The 25,655-nt window shown below is 46.7% G+C and overlaps 1 protein-coding gene across 1 annotated transcript in view; it reads right to left on the minus strand.

The window, feature by feature from the left end:
• Nucleotides 1–25,655, minus strand: part of LOC147663684 (mitochondrial 10-formyltetrahydrofolate dehydrogenase-like) — a gene marked incomplete at its 3' end in the record, with an annotated part of 293,187 nt that overhangs the window by 23,842 nt on the left and 243,690 nt on the right. Inside the window, exon 7 of the mRNA XM_086950265.1 lies at nucleotides 19,337–19,471. Coding sequence (XP_086806391.1) covers nucleotides 19,337–19,471 — 135 coding nt within the window. The remainder of the gene's footprint in view (nucleotides 1–19,336; nucleotides 19,472–25,655) is intronic.

Below are 25,655 nucleotides of genomic sequence, written 5' to 3' on the forward strand. Positions count from 1 at the left end.
GTACCTCTACTTGTTGTCCAAAGTCAACCGTCCAGAGATGGTTAGTTGTGGGAGTTGGTAAGCTTCAGCTGAAGTGTCATTCAGGGAGCCTCCTGAGCTGTGAAACCGAGGGAAGCCTTCTTAGCAGTGCGCCTGTTTGCCTGAAAAAGTCTAAATGTGCAAAATATTTCAACCTGCAAATGTAAAGAGCGCCTGGAAGTGGCACTGGCTTTACTGATGGAATCACTTGAAGCTTCCTGGAAATTTATTCGTTTAGACAGGTATTGTAAGGGAACTAACAGCTACGGTGTAAAGTGTGTGCTTTTACCAATAATAAAATTGCTTCTTGATGACACACGATCATTCCTTTTGAGGGGTATTGTAAGGGAGCTACAAGCTAGGCTGTGAAATGTTTACCTCCTGCAAAAATTTATATTTTGGACACACTTTTTATCTTGAACCTTTTTGCGCGTTATGTAGGAGCCTGTCTTGTACTGTGTGTAATGTAAGTTTAAAATAATGACTTGCATATTCACAGTGCTCTTTCTTCCACAGACTGGGACTTCGTACCACTAAACATACACAAGTCCCGATTCTAAACTGCATCAACCAGGATTTGGTGTTGTGGATTAACTAATAGAGGTTTCATAATGTACAACATTGTATTTCCCACTGATTGACATATTCATTTTCATTTAAGTTGTGTTATTTTATATGCAGTTACCGAAAGGTGAAAATAAAAAAAATACAGAATATTTAGTTTATTAGCCACACCCAAACCCTCACTTACCCCGCCCTTGCACACAGCATCAGAGTTCCCATACTTTTTTTTAATACACTGCGATCACTAAGTAGCTGACACCAGCGGTAGAAGTGCATTACAAAAGTACTGTGCGCAATAGAGGTGGGGGTGAGTGAGCATAGGGGCGATGTCAAAGGTGTGGCTATAGATGATATATTCTGTCACTTTTTCGGTCTTTCAACTTCAATCAATCAGGGGTTTATGAAGCGCGCTACTGGAAAGGGGCGACCAACTCGGTCCCCCCGAACTTATGGCAGAGTGCCTCGATCCCCCCGGGAAGCCATTTTTGGGCGGGGGGCGCGTCTCGGCTGGTATGCCCGAAGCGGCGTAGCTGGGGCGCGCCCGTTCCCGCCCTAGAGTGGGCTGGCCTAGACACTGACGCAGCCAGCCACGCCCTCGGGGCAGGCAGGGGCGGGTATACGCCCGCCCTGAAGACGGATAAAGAGGGACGCAAGACCAGAAGACATCCTCTTGTTCTTGTGCCCTGAAGCTGCACCTCCTCGCTGCACGTGAGCTCGGGACAGAACGAAGAGCCAATTTTGAGCGTTTTAATCCTTCTTTTTGTCTTCTAGATACTTCGTTTGAAAGATGCCCAAGAAAGGCGCGAAGAGAATGACGACTGACCAGATGGTTCGGGTCCTCATGAAGGAGATGTCCGAAATAAAGAAGCGGTTGGCGGAGCGAGACGGGGAGGAGGGATCGGGGCGTCCACCGGCTGGAGGGAAGCCAAAGAGGCCGAGAAGGGGGCCAGCCGGGGGAGACGTCCCGGTCCCCAGTTCCCCGCTCGAGGCGCCAGCCCCGGTACCGGCCCCGGTACCGAAGGAAGGGGATCCGATTCCCGTCGTAGTCACCCCGACATCCACTGAGGATATGCCTCCTGAGTTGGCGGCACAGTTAGCAGCGTGGTTGGGGGACAGTAGCGAGGGCGCCACGGCTGCCGAAGCGCAAGCACTGATGAAACAGTTGCGCGAGAAACGTGATACAGCCAAGGTACCCGCGCCGGCTGCGGTGATAGACAAGCCACGAGTGGCGGAAGCAGCGTTCGGTGCAGGTAAGCGGCCATTGCCGATCGCGAGGGATGAGTCAGCACCCTCTCGTAGAGAAAAATTGGGGCAACATGTTCCTTTGGCAATAAAGGAGAAGATTTGGGCGGGGGAATATGTAAACATTTTCTCCTTGCTTGTTGATCATTATGAGGTTGAAACTGTTAAGAGTCAAAAGGATCTGATGCATCCAAGTGTTTGGCGCGCAAAAATGGCCGCCTTTAAAGTAAATGAGAATATTGGCAACTGGGGCAATGCATGGGGAATTTTTACGTCAATTTTGGGGGAACGTAGGCCTGAATTGCTCCCTGAGTTTCCAGTATATCAGTCACGAATTATGGGGTACTCGACATCGCACCAAGGTAACCAATGGTTCTGTTATGACAACCTTTTCAGGAAAGCGATGGAGCATAACAAAAGTTTAACCTGGGACTGTTATGATTCTTTGACATGGGATAAAATGAAAGAGTCAGGGATGTTGAAAATGCCGTTGGTGGGGAGTACTGTTGGTGAATCCTCCCGCCAATATGGGGGGACGCCCTTTCGGTCGGGTACGGGTACCGACGATTATCCGAGACCCGCCGGCAATGCAGGGAAGAAGGGTTTCTGTTTCAATTTCAACAAAGGTAAATGTACTAGGCCCCCGGGATCGTGTAAGTTCAAGCACGAATGTAGTGGTTGCGGGGCACCCCATCCTGAGTCATCGTGCAGAGCCAGAACGGGTGAGAATGGGGGTAGAGGAGGCGCCAAACAGGTCTAATGTAGTCCGAGGGGCGCCTTTACCAACCCCGATTGATACCTTGGCGATGATTCCCTGGCTCAGCGAATACCCAGATCGTACTTCTGCTGGGGTGCTGCGGAACGGTTTTTCATATGGTTTCCGCATCCCGGTGGGGGACTTTCAGGGTGTCGGGACGTGCAAAAATCAACTTTCCGTCTTGCAGCATACGACTGTAGTGCAGGATAAGATCCGGAAAGAGGTTATCCGAGGTCGGGTTGCCGGCCCGTTTAGTGTTCCCCCGGTACAGAATTTTGTCTGTTCTCCTTTAGGGGTGGTCCCCAAGAAGGACCCAGGTGAGTTTAGATTGATCCACAATTTATCAGCTCCTCATGGCCTTTCTGTGAACGATGCAATTGATCCAGAGGTATGTTCGGTGCGGTACGCATCATTCGATGAGGCCGTAGCCATTTTAAATCGCTTGGGGCCCGGGACGCTGATGGCGAAATCAGATATCGAATCAGCGTTCCGTTTGCTCCCGGTACACCCGGACGACCAACGTCTTCTGGGATTCATGTTTCAAGGTTCGTATTACATGGATAGGTGTATGCCGATGGGGTGCTCTATATCTTGTGCATATTTCGAGAAATTCAGTAGTTTTCTACAATGGGTTTACACGAAGGAAACGGGTTTTCGAAATGTGATGCATTACCTTGATGACTTTCTGTTCCTTGGGGCCGCTGGGGAGGACGAATGTGCCCGGGCCTTGACTGAATTTTGTGTATTAATGGATCGATTTGGCGTGCCATTGGCACCAGGTAAAACTGTGGGTCCCTCGACTTGCCTCGAGTTTCTGGGGATCGAGTTGGACTCTAGTGAGGGTTGTTTTCGTTTACCAGCTGCCAAAGTGTCGAAATTCAGGGCAGCCCTGCAAATGTGTATAAATGCATCTAAAGTTACGCTGCATCAATTGCAGCAATTAGTGGGGAAGTTGAATTTTGCCCTGAGGGTGATCCCAATGGCCCGCCCCTTTTCCCGTTCAATTGCCCAGGCGATGGTCGGCCTAAACGAGGGTCATCATCGCACGAGACTATCGGCTGAGGTCCGCCAAGACATGCGTATTTGGTTAGCATTTTTGGCGGATTTCAATGGTCGAGTCGTCTGGAACAAACCAGCCTTGTCCTCTGAAGAGCTTGGTCTATGGACGGATTCAGCGGGAAGCATGGGCTTTGGCGCCATCTTCGGCACAAAATGGTCGGCACAAAGGTGGCCAACATGGTGGCATGAAGAGGGGCTGACGAGTAATATTGCTTTCCTTGAACTGTTTCCCATTTTGGTGGCCCTCAGAACCTGGCCCGATGGATTCAAAAATCACTCTGTCATATTTTGGTCTGACAATATGACCGTTGTAGAATGCATCAATAGTCAGGCAGCACGTTGTAAAATGATTTTAAGGCTGCTTAAAGAAATTGTCTTACTGTGTATGCAACTGAACGTGGTATTCAGAGCGAAGCATGTCCCAGGGGTGATGAATCAGGCAGCTGATGCACTGTCTCGTTTTCAAATGCAGGCTTTCTCGGGTTTCCTTCCCTCAGCGGACCCAGAGCCGGCACCCTTTCCCGAAGCTCTCTGGTCTCTCGGTGCCCCGAACTTCGTTACCTCGTGGGAGAGAGTCTAGCACCAAGGACGAGGAAGGCATACGAAGGGGCGTTTCGGGCCTATTTAGCCTTTTTGGGGACTGAGAGAGGGGGGCTTTGGAGGCATGAGGATTGGGTAGTGCATTTTCTGATGTCCTTGCGTAGGGCTGGGAAGTCGGTGGCTACAGCCCAGAGGCATCGTGCTGCCATTTCCTTTGTTGCCAGGGCTCATAATATCCAGGACCCGACAGCGTCGTTTGTGGTACAGAAAGCGCTGCGTGGGTGGCAACGCCTTGAGGGTCGCAGAGTAGATGAGAGGCGCCCGATAGGTCTGGATAGGTTGTCCCAGTTGCTGGCCACACTCCCCGCCACATGCTCGTCTCAGTTCGAGGCCTGTTTGTTCCGAGCTGCTTTTACGCTTGCATTTCACGGGGCGATGAGGATAAGTGAGCTGGTGGCAAGGAACAAACAGGATGTGGTGGGGGGTTTGTGCCGGGAACACGTTCAGATCTGGGGTGAGACGATGACTGTATCCTTTGTCAAGTCCAAAACCGATCAAGGTGGGGTAGGGGACTGCATAGTCATTCGCAGGATTCCAGGGTCCTCCATGTGTCCGGTAAAGTGTTTAGAAGACTACCTAGCACGAAGGGTGGCATCATGGGGAGGGACATTGTTGAGACACGCGGACGCCACCCCACTGACGAAATTTCAGTTTCAGCGGGTGCTCGCGATGTCAATCACCGCAGCGGGCTTGGACCCGGGCGAGTTTGGGACCCATTCCTTTCGGATAGGGGCTGCCACTGAAGCTACAGCCAGGGGTCTCAATGTGGAACAAGTGAAACGTGTGGGGCGCTGGTCCTCCAATTGTTATAAGAGGTATGTGCGGTTGCACATGTTGTGAAGCTATGATAATGTACTCACGCTTCTTGTCTTTTGTTTGGTTTTCAGTTACGCAAGCCTTCGAGGCGGGGCGGACTATGCAGTCGACCCAACACCAGGCCAGCGGTCAGACATCACCGGCTGTGAGGAAAGAGGTGTGGGTCGTGGGCCGCTCATACGTGAGGCGTGCCGCTGACGTATTCAAAGCAGGTGACATGATTCACGTAGCTGGGGAATACGGGTACAGGGTGTCCTTCTACGGAAGGGGCGGTCTCTGTATTGACCAGTTTCAGGCATTCTTTGAGGGTTTGTTAGGGCGGACGAGGTCACCGCCGTCTATAGTCATAGTACATTTAGGGGGCAATGATTTGGTCACCACCGGTAGACGACTTCTCCTAGAGGCAATGCTTTCCACTGTAAGTTGGTTGGCGAGGAAAGTTCCGGGGTGCATAATTGCGTGGTCTCATATGATCCCACGAAAAGTGTGGCGGGGGGCTGTTTCGATTCCTGCTTTGAACCATTCTGTTAGAAAACTTAATAACAAAGTGAGTAGGTTGTTCCGTTCCAGGACATTGCATTCTATCTCGCATGGTTGTATTAATGATGACAGTATGTATCTAGGGGATGGTGTGCATTTGTCTCGGGTGGGAAATGAGTTACTCATAGGAGACTTCTTAGCATGGTTAAAAAACGTTGAAACATGACCTTTAGGTAGGAGTTTTGTGGGGGTCCGGATAGCCGGTCAACTATCCGGCCTGTGGCGGTAAGGTCATGATCGGTGAGCACTAATTGGTAGATCCCTATGAGTGGGCGTCACCCAACACGGATGGGAGCGCTCGGGAGAGGTGGCCATTGGCCCCTCAATGGGGAGGCGGTCCCTTCTAAGGATGGGTCGCCGGAAGTAGAGGAAAAGGCGGTCAAGGCCCCTTCCTTTGTAGGAGGGGTTACAGCCCCCTCCTGGGGAATTTCCCGGGGCCAGTGACATCTGCGACGGCAGATGCGGTAAGTTGTGTGGGGTTGGGATAAGGTCTACGATACCTTCTAGATACCTCACACGAGTATTCGAACGACCTTTAACTGGCGTCGAGTCTTTAGGTGCCCCCGTCAAGTCAAGGGAAATTGGTAGTAGTTGCACTTGAGGTACGCCTCCGTGCTGTCGCCCCTCCCAAGTGGGAGGGGTAAGTCGGGTTAGGGATCTTGACACCGGTTATGACCTTGCCGTTGGCCCTTAAACGTTAGGATGTACAATTTCAATATGTCAAGAAAATGTTTGTAGGATGCTAGTTCGGCTAGGAGAACCTCTGTATTAGAGAATCTGTTAAGGATAGCCAAACATCGTAATGTGGTAATGAAATTGTACATAACATGAAACGTTTAATGTTTTAATTTTGTTTTAATAAATACGGCCGGGATGGTCACTCCATCCCACTTCCAAAAACTTCAAGAACTGTTTCCGGTTTCCCTCCTTTTGGGGATTGTGTTGAGAGGGGGTGGCGGGTATCTCGGCCATATGGAAAGGGGCGACCAACTCGGTCCCCCCGAACTTATGGCAGAGTGCCTCGATCCCCCCGGGAAGCCATTTTAGGGCGGGGGGCGCGTCTCGGCTGGTATGCCCGAAGCGGCGTAGCTGGGGCGCGCCCGTTCCCGCCCTAGAGTGGGCTGGCCTAGACACTGACGCAGCCAGCCACGCCCTCGGGGCAGGCAGGGGCGGGTATACGCCCGCCCTGAAGACGGATAAAGAGGGACGCAAGACCAGAAGACATCCTCTTGTTCTTGTGCCCTGGAGCTGCACCTCCTCGCTGCACGTAAGCTCGGGACAGAACGAAGAGCCAATTTTGACCCTCCCACCAGCCCCTGAAGACAGCCAGTTGTTTGTAATAAAGTTGGTTAATTTTGCTCCCATTTCGTTTAACAGGTTGTGGAGTCATGTTGATGTTGAGTATAATAAAGAATGATCGGTTTGAGTACGTTTTGCCATTAAAGAGATTCAGATATAGTGTTGAATTTTAAGCATGCTCTTTCGGTCATAGTGGCCAATGTATTCTTAGGTTTTGTTAGCATTGTCTTTGTTAGCACTGTCGTATTTATTTTGGTAGGCGGTAAGGTCATGATCGGTGAGCACTAATTGGTAGATCCCTATGAGTGGGCGTCACCCAACACGGATGGGAGCGCTCGGGAGAGGTGGCCATTGGCCCCTCAATGGGGAGGCGGTCCCTTCTAAGGATGGGTCGCCGGAAGTAGAGGAAAAGGCGGTCAAGGCCCCTTCCTTTGTAGGAGGGGTTACAGCCCCCTCCTGGGGAATTTCCCGGGGCCAGTGACATCTGCGACGGCAGATGCGGTAAGTTGTGTGGGGTTGGGATAAGGTCTACGATACCTTCTAGATACCTCACACGAGTATTCGAACGACCTTTAACTGGCGTCGAGTCTTTAGGTGCCCCCGTCAAGTCAAGGGAAATTGGTAGTAGTTGCACTTGAGGTACGCCTCCGTGCTGTCGCCCCTCCCAAGTGGGAGGGGTAAGTCGGGTTAGGGATCTTGACACCGGTTATGACCTTGCCGTTGGCCCTTAAACGTTAGGATGTACAATTTCAATATGTCAAGAAAATGTTTGTAGGATGCTAGTTCGGCTAGGAGAACCTCTGTATTAGAGAATCTGTTAAGGATAGCCAAACATCGTAATGTGGTAATGAAATTGTACATAACATGAAACGTTTAATGTTTTAATTTTGTTTTAATAAATACGGCCGGGATGGTCACTCCATCCCACTTCCAAAAACTTCAAGAACTGTTTCCGGTTTCCCTCCTTTTGGGGATTGTGTTGAGAGGGGGTGGCGGGTATCTCGGCCATATAACCCGTGAGGGTCTCAAGGTGCTGTGGGGGCGGGGGGAGGAAAAGTATTGTACGTTATGAAACCTGAATTAGTTAATGCACTGCAAAAGTCTGTGTGTGTGTAACCAGAGGGCCACAGAATGGAACTCTGCAGTGGAGGTACAGTGGAGAATGGTGACTTGTGAAAGTTTAGTGGTACGAGGTCAGTCTGTGACAGAAAGCACTGTGAATATGGAAGTCATTCATTTAAACTTTCATTACAAACAATATAGGAGAGGCTGTTACAAAATGCACAAACAAGTTTAGATAAAAAAGTGATTCCAAAATATAGATTTCAGTAATACCCAGATTGTGCAGTGCAATTTTTTAGGTCTCGCGTAGCGTTTCTGCGCACATGCGCAGTTCACTCGGCGAGATTTAATGCAGATGAGCACTTTTAGAAAAGGGCTTTGAGCCCGCCCCTTATTTCCATTGGCTGTCATCACCGTTTATGCTAAACGGGGGCCAGCCATTGGAAATAAGCTATCTGTGTTGCCTCTCTTTGGCTTTTTGGTCCGGCCCCTCCGGACTCAGTGGCTTGCTTTACGTCTGTCAAGAAGACTTTTCTTATCTGCTTGTTTTACAATGTCTCTGATTGGCACCTTTTTATCCTTCAGTAACTTTTTTTTCCTTTTTCTAAAAGCACTCCATGATAATGGATGCATTTCCCCGTTGTCTGTGTTTTCCCACTTCTACCAGCACATTTCTTGTAGGAGCATTATAATAATGTAACTTTCCACAACTTTGTACTTCAAGCCGCTCCTACGTATTTTTTCAGTTTATTAGAGATTCTCCCTTCTAGCTGTGCACCTGTTCACTTTAACTCCACGTTGCATCGCTTTTGTTTGTTCGCTTTCACCCCCTCCACTTTGCTCTGTCTTCATGTGTCCCTCCTTGCTCCTTCTGTGTTCCTTTTTCTCACCCACTCATTTTTAAGTCAAGCCTGGGGGGGGGCATGCACTGCTGCGAGGCATGCAGCATTGGAGTATGGACTTGAAGCACCACCTACTCTCCACCCATATTTGTAATTGGCTTGTGTCATTGTCCTTCGTAAACTCTGGCTTCCGATTCATTATTAGGTTTGATAGTCCCTCCTTGGTACCGCCTTGTCTGCATTTGTTACCTTCCATTGCAACTGGACCTTTTACTTGTCTTGTTACATGGTTTGCTTTATCTTGGCTGTCAGCACTATTTTATTTCATGATATGTCCTTATTTAACCCACTTACCCGCAGCATGCTGCACGCTTTTATTTTATTTATTAATGGCGGTCTGCTTTAACTATAACAGCAGCGTCTTTTCATTTATTTATTTTAGCAGAGCGGTCCGCTTTACGTATAACGGCAGAACGTACTTACTATTTTTGTTTTTTTAACGTTTACTTGCCCCCATGCGGGCCGTTTAAATTTATTAAGGCCACGCCCCTTTTTTTTTTTACACAAACCGCATCCAAAGAAAGGTGCGCGACCGACAAAGTGAAAGCGCGGCATGGGTGCTTTTTCCCCAAAAAACATCTGTTTGTCAACTTGACAAACAGATGCTTTTTATGTCACAGCCCCCATGCTGTGGTTTCATTTTAATGTCGGACACGCCCCTTTCTTTAGATACGGCTTGTCTAAAGAAAGGGGCATGGTCTTAATGATGTAAAAGTGCTGCATGGGTGCTAGTAAAAAAAAAAAATTTGCAATGCAGTAGGTCTCGCATTTGCAAGAGTTTAAGCTATTGCATTGCCAATAGCTTAAACTCTCGCAAATGCGAGACCTACTGCATTGCAAATGCTTGTTGCCTACTTGAATACCTTACATGTTGATATTTGCAAAAAAACATATTTTGCAACTGAGAGGTTTTCTGTTGATGTAACACTGTGTGACAGGGTCTATGTCCTTTTAGTACTGTACATACCCCCTCCCTGTAAAAATTATAGGGGTACCTTCCTCCCTTTGATGATTGTTGAGAAGAAGCCATGAGTCTGATGAATTAACTTACAGGTATAAAACATATGAGTTAAGCGAGCTTATCACTGATGACCGAAAGCAATAAGCTACGTGAACAATCCAGGGTACACTAGGGGTGTTGTGCAAAACAGTGGGGTTATTGAATGCAACAGGCTTATGGTAATAAAATGAGAAGTGTGCCTATTGCTGAATAAACTGATGCACAATAAAAGCGTGCCTATCGTTGACGAGATTGAATCGCGATAGGCTGAAAGTAGATAACTTAGAAGCGTGCCTATCGCTGATGTGAATGAGAGTCAAACGTGCCTGTCACTGATTAAACTGATGCGCAATAAAAGCGTGCCTATTGCTGATGAAGTTGAAGCACACAAGGCTAAATGTAAACCGATGCACAATAAAAGCGTGCCCATCGCTGATTAGGTTGAAGCGCAATAGGCTAAATGTAGATGAAAATAGAAGCAGGCCTATCGCTGAAGTAGAAATGACAGGCAAGATATGTAGTATAATTGACAAAAAGTACAATGGGTCGATTGTTATTGTAATCGCAAGTTGATTGCAAGATCGTGCCGGCTTTGGGTAAAGTTGCATGTGCTTTGAATAAGAGGTTGCAAGTTCATCTTTAAAAATGGCAGTTGAACGTGCTAGTGCGTGGTAACTAGGCAACGTTGAAGCCAAGTTTCTATAGTTGATCTGCTTTCTTTTTCTTTATGGGCGTTAGATTCGGAGTCTACGCAATAGTGGATGCTGCGCACGCATGCAAAACAAACTGCCACACAAACCAAAGCACACACAGAAAGGTAAAAATAAACTTTCCAACCGTAATGTAAAGTCCTCCTTTTGTTGATACGCTTGGCAGGAACTCATGTAGTGGATCGAAGATGGCACAGGAAGTGCAAAACAAAGTGTGCGCTTCTTCTCGTGAAACGAGAAAATACATTTGACAGCAGGATCTTGGGGTGGGTGTGGAGGGGGTCCCACTTGCCACCACTTGTTATAAGAAGCACTCGAGGCAGGAATGGTTTCTTGTAGGTTTATTCGGGAACTCCTACACTCACGACCAGAGCCATCCAGCTACTGGGAATCCAACGCTGACAGTGGCGTTACAAAGAAACCCCCAATAGCTGAGCAGCAATGCTCGAGAACACATGCAAAGCATAACAGTGGAGCCGTTCCGAGGTCTGTGCCATCTTCTGGCACCAAGGGTGGCCGCCCTCATAGGTGCCCACGTTTGGTGGCCCGGGGCAGCCGGTCAGAAGGCGCTCAGTCCTAGACTGGAGAGAGTGGGGGGGAGAAGCCCCCTTGGAACAGGAGTTTTGTATGGTGCATCACACGCATGATTTATTGACAGTTAGGGGCCCCCTAATAACCACTAATGGCCTGATTCCGATCTCATTCGTAAAGCATTCCTACCGACTGTGTTCTGGAATGCTTTACAAACTAGTCGACTGCGAGCTGTCCGATCAAAGAAGTACGATGCAATGGATGTAAACTTCAACTAACACGTTCGGAGTCCGATTCGTACGGCCAATTTGTTCAGAAACAAGCCTGATGGGACCGAATCGTTTGGGAATGCTGAAACCTAACATTGCTGGCATGAATCAGACGTGGTTCAACCCGCGAACAGATGACGATGCGTATGACGCGGTCTTTGAAACAAGTCAGCTTGTGACAGAAAATGCAACCAAATCATTTAGGAACCGTGAAACACAGCATTGCTGGCATGAATTAGACATGGTTCCATCCACGAACAAATGACGATGCGTACGGCGCGGTTTTTGAAACATGGCGGTTGGTGATTGATAATGCAACTGGGAAATGTCAAATCTTAGGAAAACAAGCATTGGCCACGTTGAAAATAAAAATCAATACCCACACCCGCCAATTCACCTACATAACGGGCAAAACAGATGACCATGATTCTTTGCAACAACAGAATTGACCAGCAGAGACCAAAAGAGCCACTGCTCTCTGCCACACACAAACACATCAACCACCAAACAACTGCCACACATTTTGTTTGGGAGAAAGGACACCCTCAAACACACACTCCTTTACCCATTCACGTTCACCCACACCTTCACCCTCACCATGCCCCCAAAGCAGGCACATTTCACAGATAAGGAGTTGGAAGTACTTGTAGATGAAATACACAGAGTAGAGCCACAGTTATTTGGGGACCAAGTCCAACAACCCCCGTCCCAGAGAAATAGGAGGTGGGAGAGGATAGTTGACAAGGTGAAAGCTCAAGCACCTTGCCTGCACACAATGGACGATATCAGGAGCAGGTACTATGATGTGCGAAGGAGGGTCAAGAAGCTGATTGTAAGAGAACACGCCTTAAGTCAGCGGACAGGTGGTGGCCCTCCTGCACCACCTGTGCACTTCACTTCCTGAGAGGAGAAGGTGCTTGCCTTTTCGGAGGGCGTCTATGGAATACTAAGAGCACCAGAGCCTGGTGAGTACCTACTCAACTGTTAACTAATGTTATCAATTACACATCCACACATATCACTGTCCAGGATACAATGATACAAAACACTATACCAAAGCAATAACAATATGGATCAAATCAGCATGTGATGTGTATACCAGTTTGCCAAACAAAATACCTGCAATGTCAGAGTAAATTTAACTATTTCATAACATGTACCAACTTCCCAAAAACTCTCAGCAAGGCTTTGAGCTCCAAACAACAGTCACCATCATCAGCCATCTTGCCAGCATTTTCACTCACTCACAGGGAAGCTGAGTCACAAGAAGGAAGGAGGTTAGGATGGCTGGAATGGTGGGTGTGGGCACAAGCCTCATAGGCGTGGTAGTCACAGATAGCAAATCTACTCCCACATAGCCCAATAACACCACCTGGAAGTATGCTTTCCTCACAGTGAGTGGAAAAGTACCAGCAAGATGGCTGGCACTGGGGACCGGTGTGGGGAGCACCATGCCCTGATGGGAGCTGTGGTCAAAACAAACACCAGGCACCACTGCCAGACATCTTGATTGTAAAGATGTACTCTATGTCAGGGAAGCATGGTTCATTGTGGCCGATGTGGTCTGGGTGGGAAGAGGAGTATTAGCCCTGACCACATCTACCAGCAGGCCCTGTCCCACACACACTCCTCCCACCCTGCCCAAACAGCACATCTGTGACTATGCTGTCCCTGAAAGTGAATGGAAATGTACTGGCAAGATGGCTAACACTGGGGACTGCAGTTTGGAACACAAGGCCAGGATGGGAATTGTGGGCAAAAGCAAATAGGTCCCCAATTTGTCTCACATTGCTGGGGGAGGGGTAGCTCCCCAAACACCATATTGTCTCCACATTGCTGGGGGGGGGGGGGGGTTAGCCCCCAAACCCCATACTATCTCCAAATTACTAGAGGGGTTAGCCCCCCCAAAAGCCATATTGTCTCCACATTGCTGGTAGTGTTCGCTATACCCCCCCTATGGGCATTCGATTGCTGGTAGTGTTAGCCATTCACCTCCCTATGCGGTTGACAATGCTGGTGTTGTTAGCCATCCACCCTCCTATGTTCATTAGATTGCTGGTAGTGTTAGCCATCCACCCCCTTATTGGCATTAGATTGCTGGTAGTGTTAGCCATCCGCCCCCTATGGCATTAGATTGCTGGAAGTGTTAGCCACCGCCCCCCTATGGGGAGACAATGCTGGGAGTGTTAGCGATCCACCCCCTACATGGTAGACAATGCTACAAGTATTTACCCCTCTAAAATGGTGACTGTGCTTTATCACAAACTGTGTGTAATGTTTCATTTCGCTAGGTAGTGGCCTTTTGTGTGTGGTATGTGTCTGACTTACCGTCTTTGACGAGCGCGTCGGAAGGGGTTGTAGTATTGGCCATAGGTGTAGAGTATGGGTATGACGTGAGCGATAGGATTAATGGCTGCACGGTCTCATTCGCAGGGATCTTGTGGCGTGCTTCGGAACTGAAATGCTCCTCTTCCGGATGCTCTGACGAGTGAGTAGGGGAGACTTATTTGTTGCATGGGAAGTACACATCGTACTTGGTCAGCTGTAATCGGGCTGGGAATATGCCTCCGTATGACTCCATTCAGTGTTTACGGAGGCTTCTTGTTGAGAAAATGGAGACTGATTTGAAGTTACTGAGTCGTTCGGCAAGTAAGGGATTTTGAGCATCGTACTTTGTCGTCTGGAAGATGCGGCTTCCACTAAGAGTCGGTTGGAGGCTACAGGTCTGGACGGCTCTTGGAAGGCCTTCCTTACGGGATCGGAATCGACCCCTAAGGCTGTGATTGGATTCTATATAGGGGGAGAGTGATAGATCCCACTGGACTGCTTAGGAGTGGCTGGAAGTAGACCATGGCTCATTCTGCCCGTTGGAAATGTACATTGGCTCAGTCACTCATAAGAGAAACCACCTTCTGGTTTGAGAAGCACTGCAGTGGGTGTTCATCAAAACACTACAGTGTAGCTTGAAGCCCTATTGGACACATGACAGGAATTGGGCCGCAAGCATGAGTATGCACAACAACTGATGGAGGGACAGGGTGCGGTGGATTCAGATTGGCTGCCCTGTGTGAAGAGTCTTCATAGTGACCTGCATGAACCTGGGTAGCTGGAGACAGCATACAAGGAGACAGCTGCACAAAGCTCAAACTGTAGAGAGCGACTAGAGACCAGAGGGCACCGCTGAACAAAGGGGTGGGCATCCTTCTCGTGAGGAACCAATGGTCGTGCTTCCCTGGGGCTATGCTTGAAAAAAGTAATAGGTTGACCCGGTGTCCCTCAGAACCTGGGTATAGGTATTAAATAAAACAATTGGTTCTGTCGGGGTATTGTTCAATTACTTAGAATTCGATAGTAGCAACAGCTTACTTGTCAAACATACCAATGATTGGAGAAAAAAGGAAAAAATACATAACATACACCAAAAATATTAATCAATAATATATTCAGGAATAGATATCAAATATTCATGGCTGTCGCAATTTACAAATTAAATTGCAATAGGGAATAAATGACTGTGGTGAAAAAGTGATATGTGGTGATTGGTGACATTGACTGCGCACTATATACAAGATAAATAAATAAACATGCATTCAGGAGAGGGGAGGGGCATTCAGTTTGTCCTTATTATTTTAGCACATATGCTCCAGGATCCATTGGTGAGTTTAAAATATGATCATGAGCTTTATGCAGACATATGTTCTGCGTCGACGTTTTGACCCTGTTGGTAGCACAAAAACTAAACATCGTCAAGGTGGGTCTTCCCCAGGACGGGGGTGGGGGGTAGTGGGCAGCCTATGGGTTTAATAAAAGAGCTAGATAAGGTGTGTGTTATGGACACTTTTTGGCTTACAAAGTAAGGCTTACCAGACTTAAGATTCTTTGTGGTATCTGAAAGTCTCAAGTGTTTCTTATTTCAGAGAAGGTCTTTGATTCATAACCTCTCTGCACTCCACCATCCGGGTGGAGCCTCAATTGTATTCTTAAAGCGACTTCCACCCGTCGGTTTGAGTCGATGATTTTTTGCCATCTTTTTCTTCCACTCAGCGGGAATAGGCACAGGAGGGCAGGGAACTGGGGCATACTGGGAAGACGAGGTACAGACAGTCCCTCTCCGCACACGGTGACAAATCTGTACACAACACTACTCTCCATGAGAGCTCACTCTCAGTTAGCCTTGAGGTTCTTGACATGGAGAGTAAATGGCCTTGTTAACAAAATTAAATGCACCATAATGCTCCAATATCTCCATCTACATGCCCCAGACTTAGTTCTCCTGCAAGAGAACCACATGATGGGTAACCATTATAAGGCCTTAGATCACTTTGAATACACTCTGTTGGCGCATGTGGTCTTTACCACTAGTATCAGGTGGGCAGGCATACTAATTAGAACAACTGTTCCATACATTCTTCATTACACATGGACAGACAGGCTTTTGTGTTTTATGACAGACAGGTACGTGAGAGGGACACACGCTTAATACCTTTTCGGTCTACGTCCCTCCGCAATTTCACACGGAGACCCTCCCTGCACTTGGTGACCTCTTGATGGAGATGCCTTCTGGCGTCCTCATTCTAGAAGGGATCCCGAACACAATAATGGATCCTGCATTGGATAGAGAGTCCAGATTCATTATCGGTGGTGAGTCCAGTCCACTATGGCCATTTATAAAGGTAACGGGATTGATGGACCGGTGGCGTGATCACACCCGAGTATAAAACAATTAGCCCACTTCTCAGCTGGGTATGGCAGTCACTCGCGACTAGTCCAAGTTTTCACCCAACACTTATACACTGGCCAGGTTAGCAATGCGACCCATAAAGCGTGCGTCATAACGGACCACACCCAGAAGAGGTGGTCATCGATGGCCCCACCAGAGACAATGCTTCTCTCAGGATTGACCCCTGGCATTTAAAAAAATAGTGTATTTCGGGACAAAATAAGGGAGTGAGCAGACCAACATTATGAAGAAAACAAGGGGTCAGTTGATTAGGCTTGTAACTTCTGAGAGGCCTTCAAGGCTGTGCTCCGTGCCAGGTACAGGCAATGTTCGGAGGGAAAAAGAAGGAACAGAAGATATAATATAAGGTGTTAGAACAAGCGATCGCCCCCTTAGAAACTCAAATACTGGAGGGAGGAGAGTCCAGCCCTCAACTACATCACCAGCTCTGCCTTAAACAACACGAGTTGAGGGAACCAGCGGAAAACTAGGCTGGCGCATACACCCTTGCAACACAGCATAGACTATGTGATATTGGTAATAAAGCCAGCAAATTAATAGCCTGGCTAGACAGGAGAGGAGACAGTGGAAGGAACTGGACCTTGAGATTCAGGATGCGGGTGGAGAGCTCCCTACAACTGGGGCATCAATAGCGGAAGAATTTGCAGCTTACTATGAGGAACCAAATGCTTCCATGACTGCACGGGCTGAGGGGGATTGTGCTTACCTTCGGATGGACCTTTCTCTTCCAACTCTTTCAGACGAGGACAGAGACATGCTAGACTAGGACTTGGCAGTGTAGGAATTCAAACCGGCCATTCAAAACTTGCAGTCAGGGGAAGGCGGCAGGGCCTAAAAGCTTGTCAGTGGAACTCTACAAATGTATGAGAAACAAGGTAGCGGGACATATGCTAGATATGTTCAGGGTAGCCAGGGAGAAGGGGTGCCTTCCGGTAGATCAGAGAACTGCCACCATAGTAGTTATCCCCAAGAACAGTAAGCTATTTATGGCCTGCAGCTCGTTCAGGCCTTTTCCACTGTTAAACCCAGAGGAAAAAGTCTTGGTCAAAGCCCCAGTTAACGGATTGCGGTCAGTAATATCCATAGCGATACATCCAGACTAGTCTGGCATTATGCAATAAGGGCTAACTTTTTAAATCTATTGCAGCTCTACGGTGTGCTGCACATGACCGTAGCTCATCAGGTGGAACAGGCCGTGCTGCTTTCCTTGGACGCTAGGATGGCATTCCACAGTGCTGAGTGGAGCTCACTCTTTGCAGCTCTTGCAAGTAGAGAGATCCCACTATGAGGAGAACGATTGAAAACCTTTGCTTTCCTCTTGGATAGGAACACCCTATTGACAGGAAGTCTGAGAACCATATGTGTTCATGGTTCATAGCTGGCTTTGTTATAGCCTGTTTACGAGTCTGTAACATGAGTTTAATAAAATGCCAAAGAATCCGACATTTCTTCATTGCCGATTGATGTCAGAGAAAGAGGTATTGCAGGCCCAAAGTAAGACTGAGACATAAGGAATTATAAGGAGTAGTCAAGGATTCTGGGGTGCACAATATTCGCAACTTTATGGACCGAAATGCTGTACGTATCATTGCAGTTTTATAGCACAAAGAATGTGCATTCAAATGATCAATGACAACAGTTAAAGAGAGAGGTTAAAAGGACAAACTAAAGCATGCTTGGAAATGTTTGAGGTCATCTTGTTGGAAAGGCATTGGGTGATGCTAGAGTGGATATTCTTGGCGCGATGCAGCATGTTCACAAAACAGCACCAAGGCTTCTTACAGTAAGCCTAATGGACACAGAGAATGGCCCAGCCTATATGTGTCCTATCAGGACAAAACAGGACATTCCCTTACCTTGAGCATAAGTGATGGTTCCTAGGCTATGGCAGATAAGGGACAGTAATATGCAGTACAAAAAATTGATTGAAGGTTACTTTCATACTCTTTACAGATAGCATAACAGGGTTCTGATCTCTTCACCACTTGTAATGCTCCTGTTAATAATGAAATTGTAGCTGATTTCTATTCGTATCTCTTCTATGGCAAAAAAAAACAATTTTACACTGGAACCTCACCCAATACAGTAACTCACTTTTCTGTAAGCGTTTGCAGAAAATAACCCCCGTTTTCCATCTTTTGTTCGCTTCAGTATTTAAGGAAAAGTTGTCTCTTAAGACCTGTTCTCTTGTTATTTTTAGAAATATTTGGAACCTGTTGGCTTTGCCAGTGCCTTTAGGCAATGTTGTTACAGCACGGTCAAAATGCAGTACAACATGGCCAAAAGCAAAAAGTTAAATTTAAAAAAATGTTTGATAAGGCAGCAGACCACACAAAAATCAACACAGTGCATGCAGGAGTTTGGCGAGAGGAAGGAGCACACGAGACAGAAGTTGTAGAATCCTGGGGAGGCAGCATCACGGATGACGGGTATTTGAGGGCAAAAGCTCAAGAAGGAGACCGTTGGAAAAAGCATACACTCTCTCGCACCGATAAGCTAAAAAGTAAAAAGTTCTACTGTAGTTCCCTAAACTTGAGTAGTGAAAGGATGGAAGCCAGCCAGTCAGAGAGACATGAGAAAAAGTCTATGCTCTCAGGAGGAACAAACACAAGGTGGACCAGCTGGGCAAAGGAAAGCCACAGAATTAGAAGCAAGCAAATGAGAGGGACAATAAAGTCAACAATGTGAAGCACTGAGCAGGCTGTGACCTTGCGCTAAGCCCACAATAGGTGTTTTTTAACCACAGAGCTGCGCTGTCTGGTAGGGTCCATCTGAAAAGGATACCGATTTTCACAAAATCGGCCAATGTACTTGGAAAGGTAAAGAGAGCGAACTATAGTTCTCATGCTATGAGAGCCCTCAAATGTGGCCCGGTGGTTCAAACGTCACTTACAAATAACCTAACGCCTATATCAAATGGATTCATGGTAGAAACCTGTACTACACGTCCCTAGACACATTTATTTTAAAGCCTAGATACTAGTTATATGAAAAATTACAAAATTCCAGATCAAGTATATACAGTAAACAATAAACCTTCATTTTTTGATAAAATCATCCACTTTCGTGTACTCACACTGGTTCTTTAATAGGGGCACCCCTACACCACTGCTTGGTGTGTCACAACAAGGGGCAAGTGCAGGTCAATATTAAAATGGCAAAGTTACATTTTTATGGGTTATTTTGTCAATTTCCTTCTTTAGTTAGACACTGTATGCAGACTCACCATCTTCCCGTCATTGCCGAAAAGAACAAGGCCGTTTTTAGCTACAATCCCTGGCTTCCGCCCTTCTGTGATTTCCAAGGGTTGTCCTGGAGGTGTTGCACCTTCAAGTAAGGAAGACCCGTAGAGTGTAACCGCCTGTAGAAAGGATGACATGGCTAAAGCTGTGAAGTAACCTCAATATGGTCATAGTGTAGGCGAAGTAAAAGGGTTAGAAACAAATTTATTTAGCATGATTATTCTCAAAATCAAGTTCTAGTGCTAAAGTTAAATGTTTCATTTATAAACGGGTTATTTTTTCAAAATCAAAAAAGCCTCAAAACACAAAATACTAAAACTTTTAAAGCCACTCATTTCACTAGAAAAATATGTTAAATGTCTTGTTGTGACAGATGTACCATTTTTATTGTACAATTTTTGCGATGGGAGGAAATTCAGACCTGTGGCTGCCTCCTCGCTCTGCAATAGATCCCATGTGCGTTAGCATAATCTTGCATGTGAGAACAAATATCCACCAAATATATGTGCTGGAAGGATGGTGGAACGATGCCCACTGTGTTTTTTATTCTACAAGTGTGTGCCTTTAATGACTGGATACTAATGCCAACAGAGAGGTGGAGAGTGACCTGATCAAGAGACCCCCCCCGCCCCAGACCCACTACCGCGCCCCCAGGTTTATAAATGTCAGGATCCTTCAGTCTACTGAAAAGGTCTTCTGGGGGTCAGCGGCTGTATTCCCAGGGGGCGCAGATGCCTCTGCAAGCAATTTTAAATGAAGATGGCCTGGATGTGCAACTTAGTTTATTTGACACGTTGCCAGGTGGTCTTCCTTTACGGTGGCTGAAGTGCATATAAAGCACTGGGTCTGTGATCCGGAGTGCCGTGGGGGCAGGGGTCATTCACTACAGGTCTTGGGAACCAAAAGCAGCCCATGCAAAACAGCTCAACCTTGCCCCACTCTCTTCCTCTCTTTGATCTCTCTTTCCATCCATCCATTCTCTTGCTACCCACTCTTCTCTCTCGAAGCTCTTTCTCTTCATCTCCTTCTCTTTTGCTCTCCTTTCCTCTTGCTTTTGAGGGCACCCTCTGCTGCAATTAAGCTGGAGGAAATTAGGGAAAGTGAAGAGACACGCTTAGTCGCACTGAGCTTTCAAAACCGCCCTTCAATGACTCCAGCCCACAGGGGAAATGCCCAATGGGGTAAAAGGCCAATCTGCTCTGTGGGTCATTAAGTGTGGTGTCAGATTCAAAGACATGGCTGAAAACAACAAAATATTCTGTAACTAGTTTGTTGTTCTTTCACTTTTCGGTTACTGCACACAAAATAGCCCACAAACGTTAAATGAAAAAAATGAATGCAAGTTAAACTAATCGATCCTTTATTGGTTAATTTAATCACTGGAGATGTTGCAGCCTATGAGCAGAGAGTCACATAATTGCATCCTGGTTGAAGCAGAGGAAAAGTGACTTGTGTATAAGTCCCAGTTTGTGACAGAAAGCACTGTGTATAAGTGAGTAAGGTTACACTGCACACACAGTATTAGATAGGCTGTGGCACAATAACTTAGGGCCTGATTTAGATCCTGGGGGTCGTGTTTTTCAGTCAAAACAGTGATGGATATCCTGTCCGCCGAAATATAAATCCCAGTCACTGTTGTAGAGTAACCGGTCTGCCACGATCTAAATCAGACCCTTAGTCTTAAAGTTAAAATAATTGCTCTTAAAGCATATATTTTAGCAATAGGTACTCAGACTGTACCTAGTGCAAACATTTTTTTAAAGTGTCCATTCAAATTAGGAATTGCAGATCTCAGTTGATAACAACCATATATTACCTCTCAAGAAGAGTACATCTTTGTCACCATGAAGCTTTAATGACAACATACATTAAAGTGTACGCAGGCACCCAAGCAGCAACTGCATTTGGTGATTTACCAACTGCACATAATTACATTTTCTCTGTTGAGAAGGCCTGATTGTTTTTTTACCTGTCTGTCCCTCTTTTAGCTGTATTAACCATCCAGATTTGTTTTTTTAAAACAAAGACAACTGGGAACTGTTATTTTTTAAAATTATATAGCATGGGCAGATGTCCTTTCAGGTGAGTGAGGAGGTTGCAGAGAGTTAGACAGTAGGGTTGCATTCAAATGCAGAGCCCTGATAGTCTGGACCCCTGGCACCTCAAAGTAAAGACCCAGGAGAAAGAGGAAAGGAGTCAGATCCATGGAAATCTGAGAGATGGCCCAGAGGAGGGGGGCAAATTGTGGGAGCTTATTTATTAATTTACTATTGCCATTAGTGCAGCATGTGCAGTAGTAATGTCCGAAAGAGAACGGATGCTAGTGAACTTATTTCTTGTAGTTACTATTTCAGGTCGATGTGGCTAATCTACATGCTGTCAATGCTTTTTCTACTAATTAGCCCAGTTCTGTTCAGCTCTTTAAGTTGCTTTTCATTTCAGCATTAACAAATACATAATCAAATACTCTCACTTCACGTGACATTCACCAAGATAACACACTTCTGAGTAAACTCTTAGAATAGGTGATCATACAAATGTATTGGAATTAAATCAATGTGTTATTTAGTCATAGACTTTAGGTCACAGTCCTTTGGGGGCAGGGGCTTCGGTTTCTTTCTCCGCTTGATTATTCCAATAACGCATGCAAGGCATTAGGGACTACATCAGTGCCTCCTCAGTCAAACATATGTCAGGGTGGCTGGCAGCACTGAGGCCACTGGGGGACCACCATTACTTAGGCCAGCAAATATCATCATCTACACTATTCTGGTTGCCATGGACAGAAACCAGGGTTTTATGTTGTTCCCCCGAGCTCTCTGACAACAAATAGCAGATCCAACATTATCTTGCTTTGTTAAAGAAGTTGTGGGAAATGTTTAGAAGTCGTGATACTTCCTACAGGATCTCAGCAGTAACCTCATGTATTGAGACTCCTTCACTGGCTTCCAGTGCAGCAATGGGAAGAATTAGGAGCCTGTGCCTGGATCACGGGGTTCATTAGTGTACAATTCCTCATTCCAAAGGTCCGAAGCGAAGCCTACAACATTATCCTCTGCCCCGGCCTATCGTTTGGTGCTCTGTTAAAGGAAGCAAAGGAAGGGAGGCTTATTAGTTTTGAATGCTCGAGGCCATAGACAACATGGGTGCTCGTGCCATTACATGACACTGATGCTCACGCCATTACATGACAATGGTGCTCATGTCATTACATGACAGGTGCTCATGTCATTACATGACATGGGTGCTCATGTCATTACAGGACATGGGTGCTCGTGCCATTACACAACATGGGTGCTCGTGCCATTACACAACATGGGTGCTCGTGCCATTACACAACATGGGTGCTCGTGCCATTACACAACATGGGTGCTCGTGTCATTACATAACATGGGTGCACTCGTCATTACAAGACATAGGTGCTCCTGGGTGCACCCGTCATTACATGAAATGGGTGCTTGTGGCATTACATGACATAGGTGCTCCTGTCATTACATGGCAAGGGTGTTTCCGTCATTACATGACATAGGTGCACGTGCCATTACAAGACATAGGTGCCCCTGTCATTACTTGACATGGGTGTTCCTGTCATTACATGACATGGGTGTTCCTGTTATTAGATGACATGGGTGCTTGTGGCATTACATGACAGGGTGCTTGTGTCATTACATGGCACAGGTGCTCGTGTCATTACATGACACGAGTGCTCGTGTCATTACATGATATGGGTGCTCATGACATACGTGCTTGTGTGGTTTCATGATATAGGTGCTCGTGCCATTACATGACATGGGTGCTCCTGCCATTACATGACATAGGTGCTCGTGCAGAAGAGGTCGTTAGAGCTGGAGTCCCCCGTAATTGGGAAAACTTGTGGTGGACACTTCTCAGTTAGAGGTGTGTGAAGCTCAGGGGAACACTAGAGGAACGCTGACCCTGGCGACCAATCTTCATGTGGGATGCTGGGTCACAGTGACACTCACCCCAAGTATTTGCTTTATATTGCATCACCAGAGACACCTATAAATCTTTGGTCTCTAATTATATGACATCTCTGTTCGAGGGCTGAACCAAACTTTGACTGCATTATTTGTTCACATACAATTCCTTGTTTTAATATCTGTCTTGTGCTGCATCTAAAAATCGCGCCCTATTACTTTTGCTTTGCAATGTCTTTTCTTCGTTTCAGTTTCAAAGGCACGCCTGACAGTGGGAATATTGCTTCCTTCGTTTGGATATGCCTTAGTTATACAACAACATCAGAAGGAGCTTGTATTTATTTGTAACATTCATTCCAAAATTCCATTGGGAAAACACTGACGAAATTCACACACCTGTTGATTAAGAGATAGGATATTCCCCTACTAGCTGGCAGGAAAGTGGGGCCTGGTGAACTTTTATTTCAGGGAGAACCCATTAAAACATGGATTTATTATGTTTGTTTTATGTATGAGGAGAACAGAACATAAGAATCAAAGATCAAACCTAAAATCAAAAGCCATGTTTGGTATTCAAATCCTGCAGGAAACCGAATGGGTGTGATCATCACGAAATGTTATTTAAGAAAGATCCCAGAATATCAAATCCGACACATCGGTGACAACATGAGTTCAATCTGATACAAAGCACAAGCTTGGCGAGAGATGTGGTTTTAAAAACAGTGGCATATTTTATTACTTTAATGTCACAAGAAATAGTAAGTCTAGCATCCATTGAAGATGTTCAGCTAATCACTATGGGATGCATCGTGAATCTGATGGTTTCAGAAGAGGTGTGCACTTTGGCGAAACATAGGGTCAGAATGGGGCTCTATCCTGTCATTTTTGAGAGGTTTAGTTTTTCTCTCTGGATTTTGTCTTCTTGGTGTTTGTTGTACTGATAATGAAGATGTGTTGTAATGTTTCAAAATAGCTGCATGCACTGACTTAGTTCTATCTCCATGGATGCATTCCATATGATTCAGTTTGTTCCAGTATACGCTGCCAACCATTATGGATGTCCTGAATGCATCTATCACCTCCGGCACGGTCCCTCCTGTTTGGAAACGGGCCATGGTCCGAGCATTACTAAAAAAAAACAACTTGGACCCCTTAGATTTCAGCAACTACCGTCCTAACTCCCTGCTCCCATGGGTGAGCAAAATCCTGGAAAGATACATTAATCTCCATCTGGTGAATTTCCTAGAAGACCACCAACTGTTAGACCCTACCCAAATGGGCTTTAGACCCAAACACGGAACCGAGTCCGCCCTCCTTATGGTCACTGAGAATCCAGAAAAATCCTGGATCAAGGAGGATCAGTGGCAGTGATCCTCCTTGACCTCAGTGCGGCATTCGACACGGTCAGCCATGACACCCTGCTGTACCGTCTGTCTAGTGTCGGAATCAAGGACCAAGCCTGGCTCTGGTTCAAATCCTTCCTGGAGGACAGATCCTTGCGAGTTTTTGATGGTGAGTCTGTATCCAATAGTAGACCACTAAGGTGTGGAGTCCCACAGGGATCCTCTTTAAGCCCCGCTCTTTTCAACATCTATATGAGGCCACTGGCTGAGGTCGTCCGCCCATTTGGGGTTAAGATTATTTCTTACGCGGACGACACCCAGCTGGTGGTCTCATTGGCGCAAGAGGCCAACACGCCAATGTTAGGTGGACTTAGAGAGTGCCTAGAGGAAGTAAAGAACTGGATGTCCTCATCATCCCTCAAATTAAATGGGGACAACACGGAGCTGATGCTCCTGGGCCCCTCGAACCCCAGCTTCAACTCCTTGTGGCCCCCCTGTTTAGGCCCCCCTCCAGCACCCAAGGATAACATCAAGAGCCTTGGGGTGTGGCTGGACGGTACCCTCTCATTCAACACCCAGGCCACAAAACTGTCAGCCACCTGTTTCGGCCTCCTCAGGATGCTAAAGAAAATCCTCCCCCTACTATCCATGGAAGCTAAGCAGATAGCTATCCAGGGTCTAATACAGTCTCGCCTAGACTTTAACAACGTCCTCTACCTTGGCGCTCCAGATTACACCCTACGCAGACTCCAGACAGTGCAGAACTGTGCAGCTCGCTCACTGCTCGAGCTTCCTCGTAGGCAATCAGTGAAAGCCGGTCTGGTCAGCCTCCATTGGCTGCCAGTGCGCCAGAGGATCCTCTTCAAGGCCATATGCATTGCCCATCAGGCTTTCTGGGACACAGGCCCTGTGATTACCCGTGACTTAGTCACCCACTACCAACCCAACAGAAATCTCCGCTCAAGTCAGACTTTTATGGCCAAGGTCCCCAGAATAAAAAAGACTAGGTCTGGTGGCAGGAC

The sequence above is a fragment of the Lissotriton vulgaris genome, unplaced genomic scaffold (assembly GCF_964263255.1).
Source record: "Lissotriton vulgaris unplaced genomic scaffold, aLisVul1.2 SCAFFOLD_1986, whole genome shotgun sequence".
In the NCBI taxonomy this organism is placed as follows: domain Eukaryota; kingdom Metazoa; phylum Chordata; class Amphibia; order Caudata; family Salamandridae; genus Lissotriton; species Lissotriton vulgaris.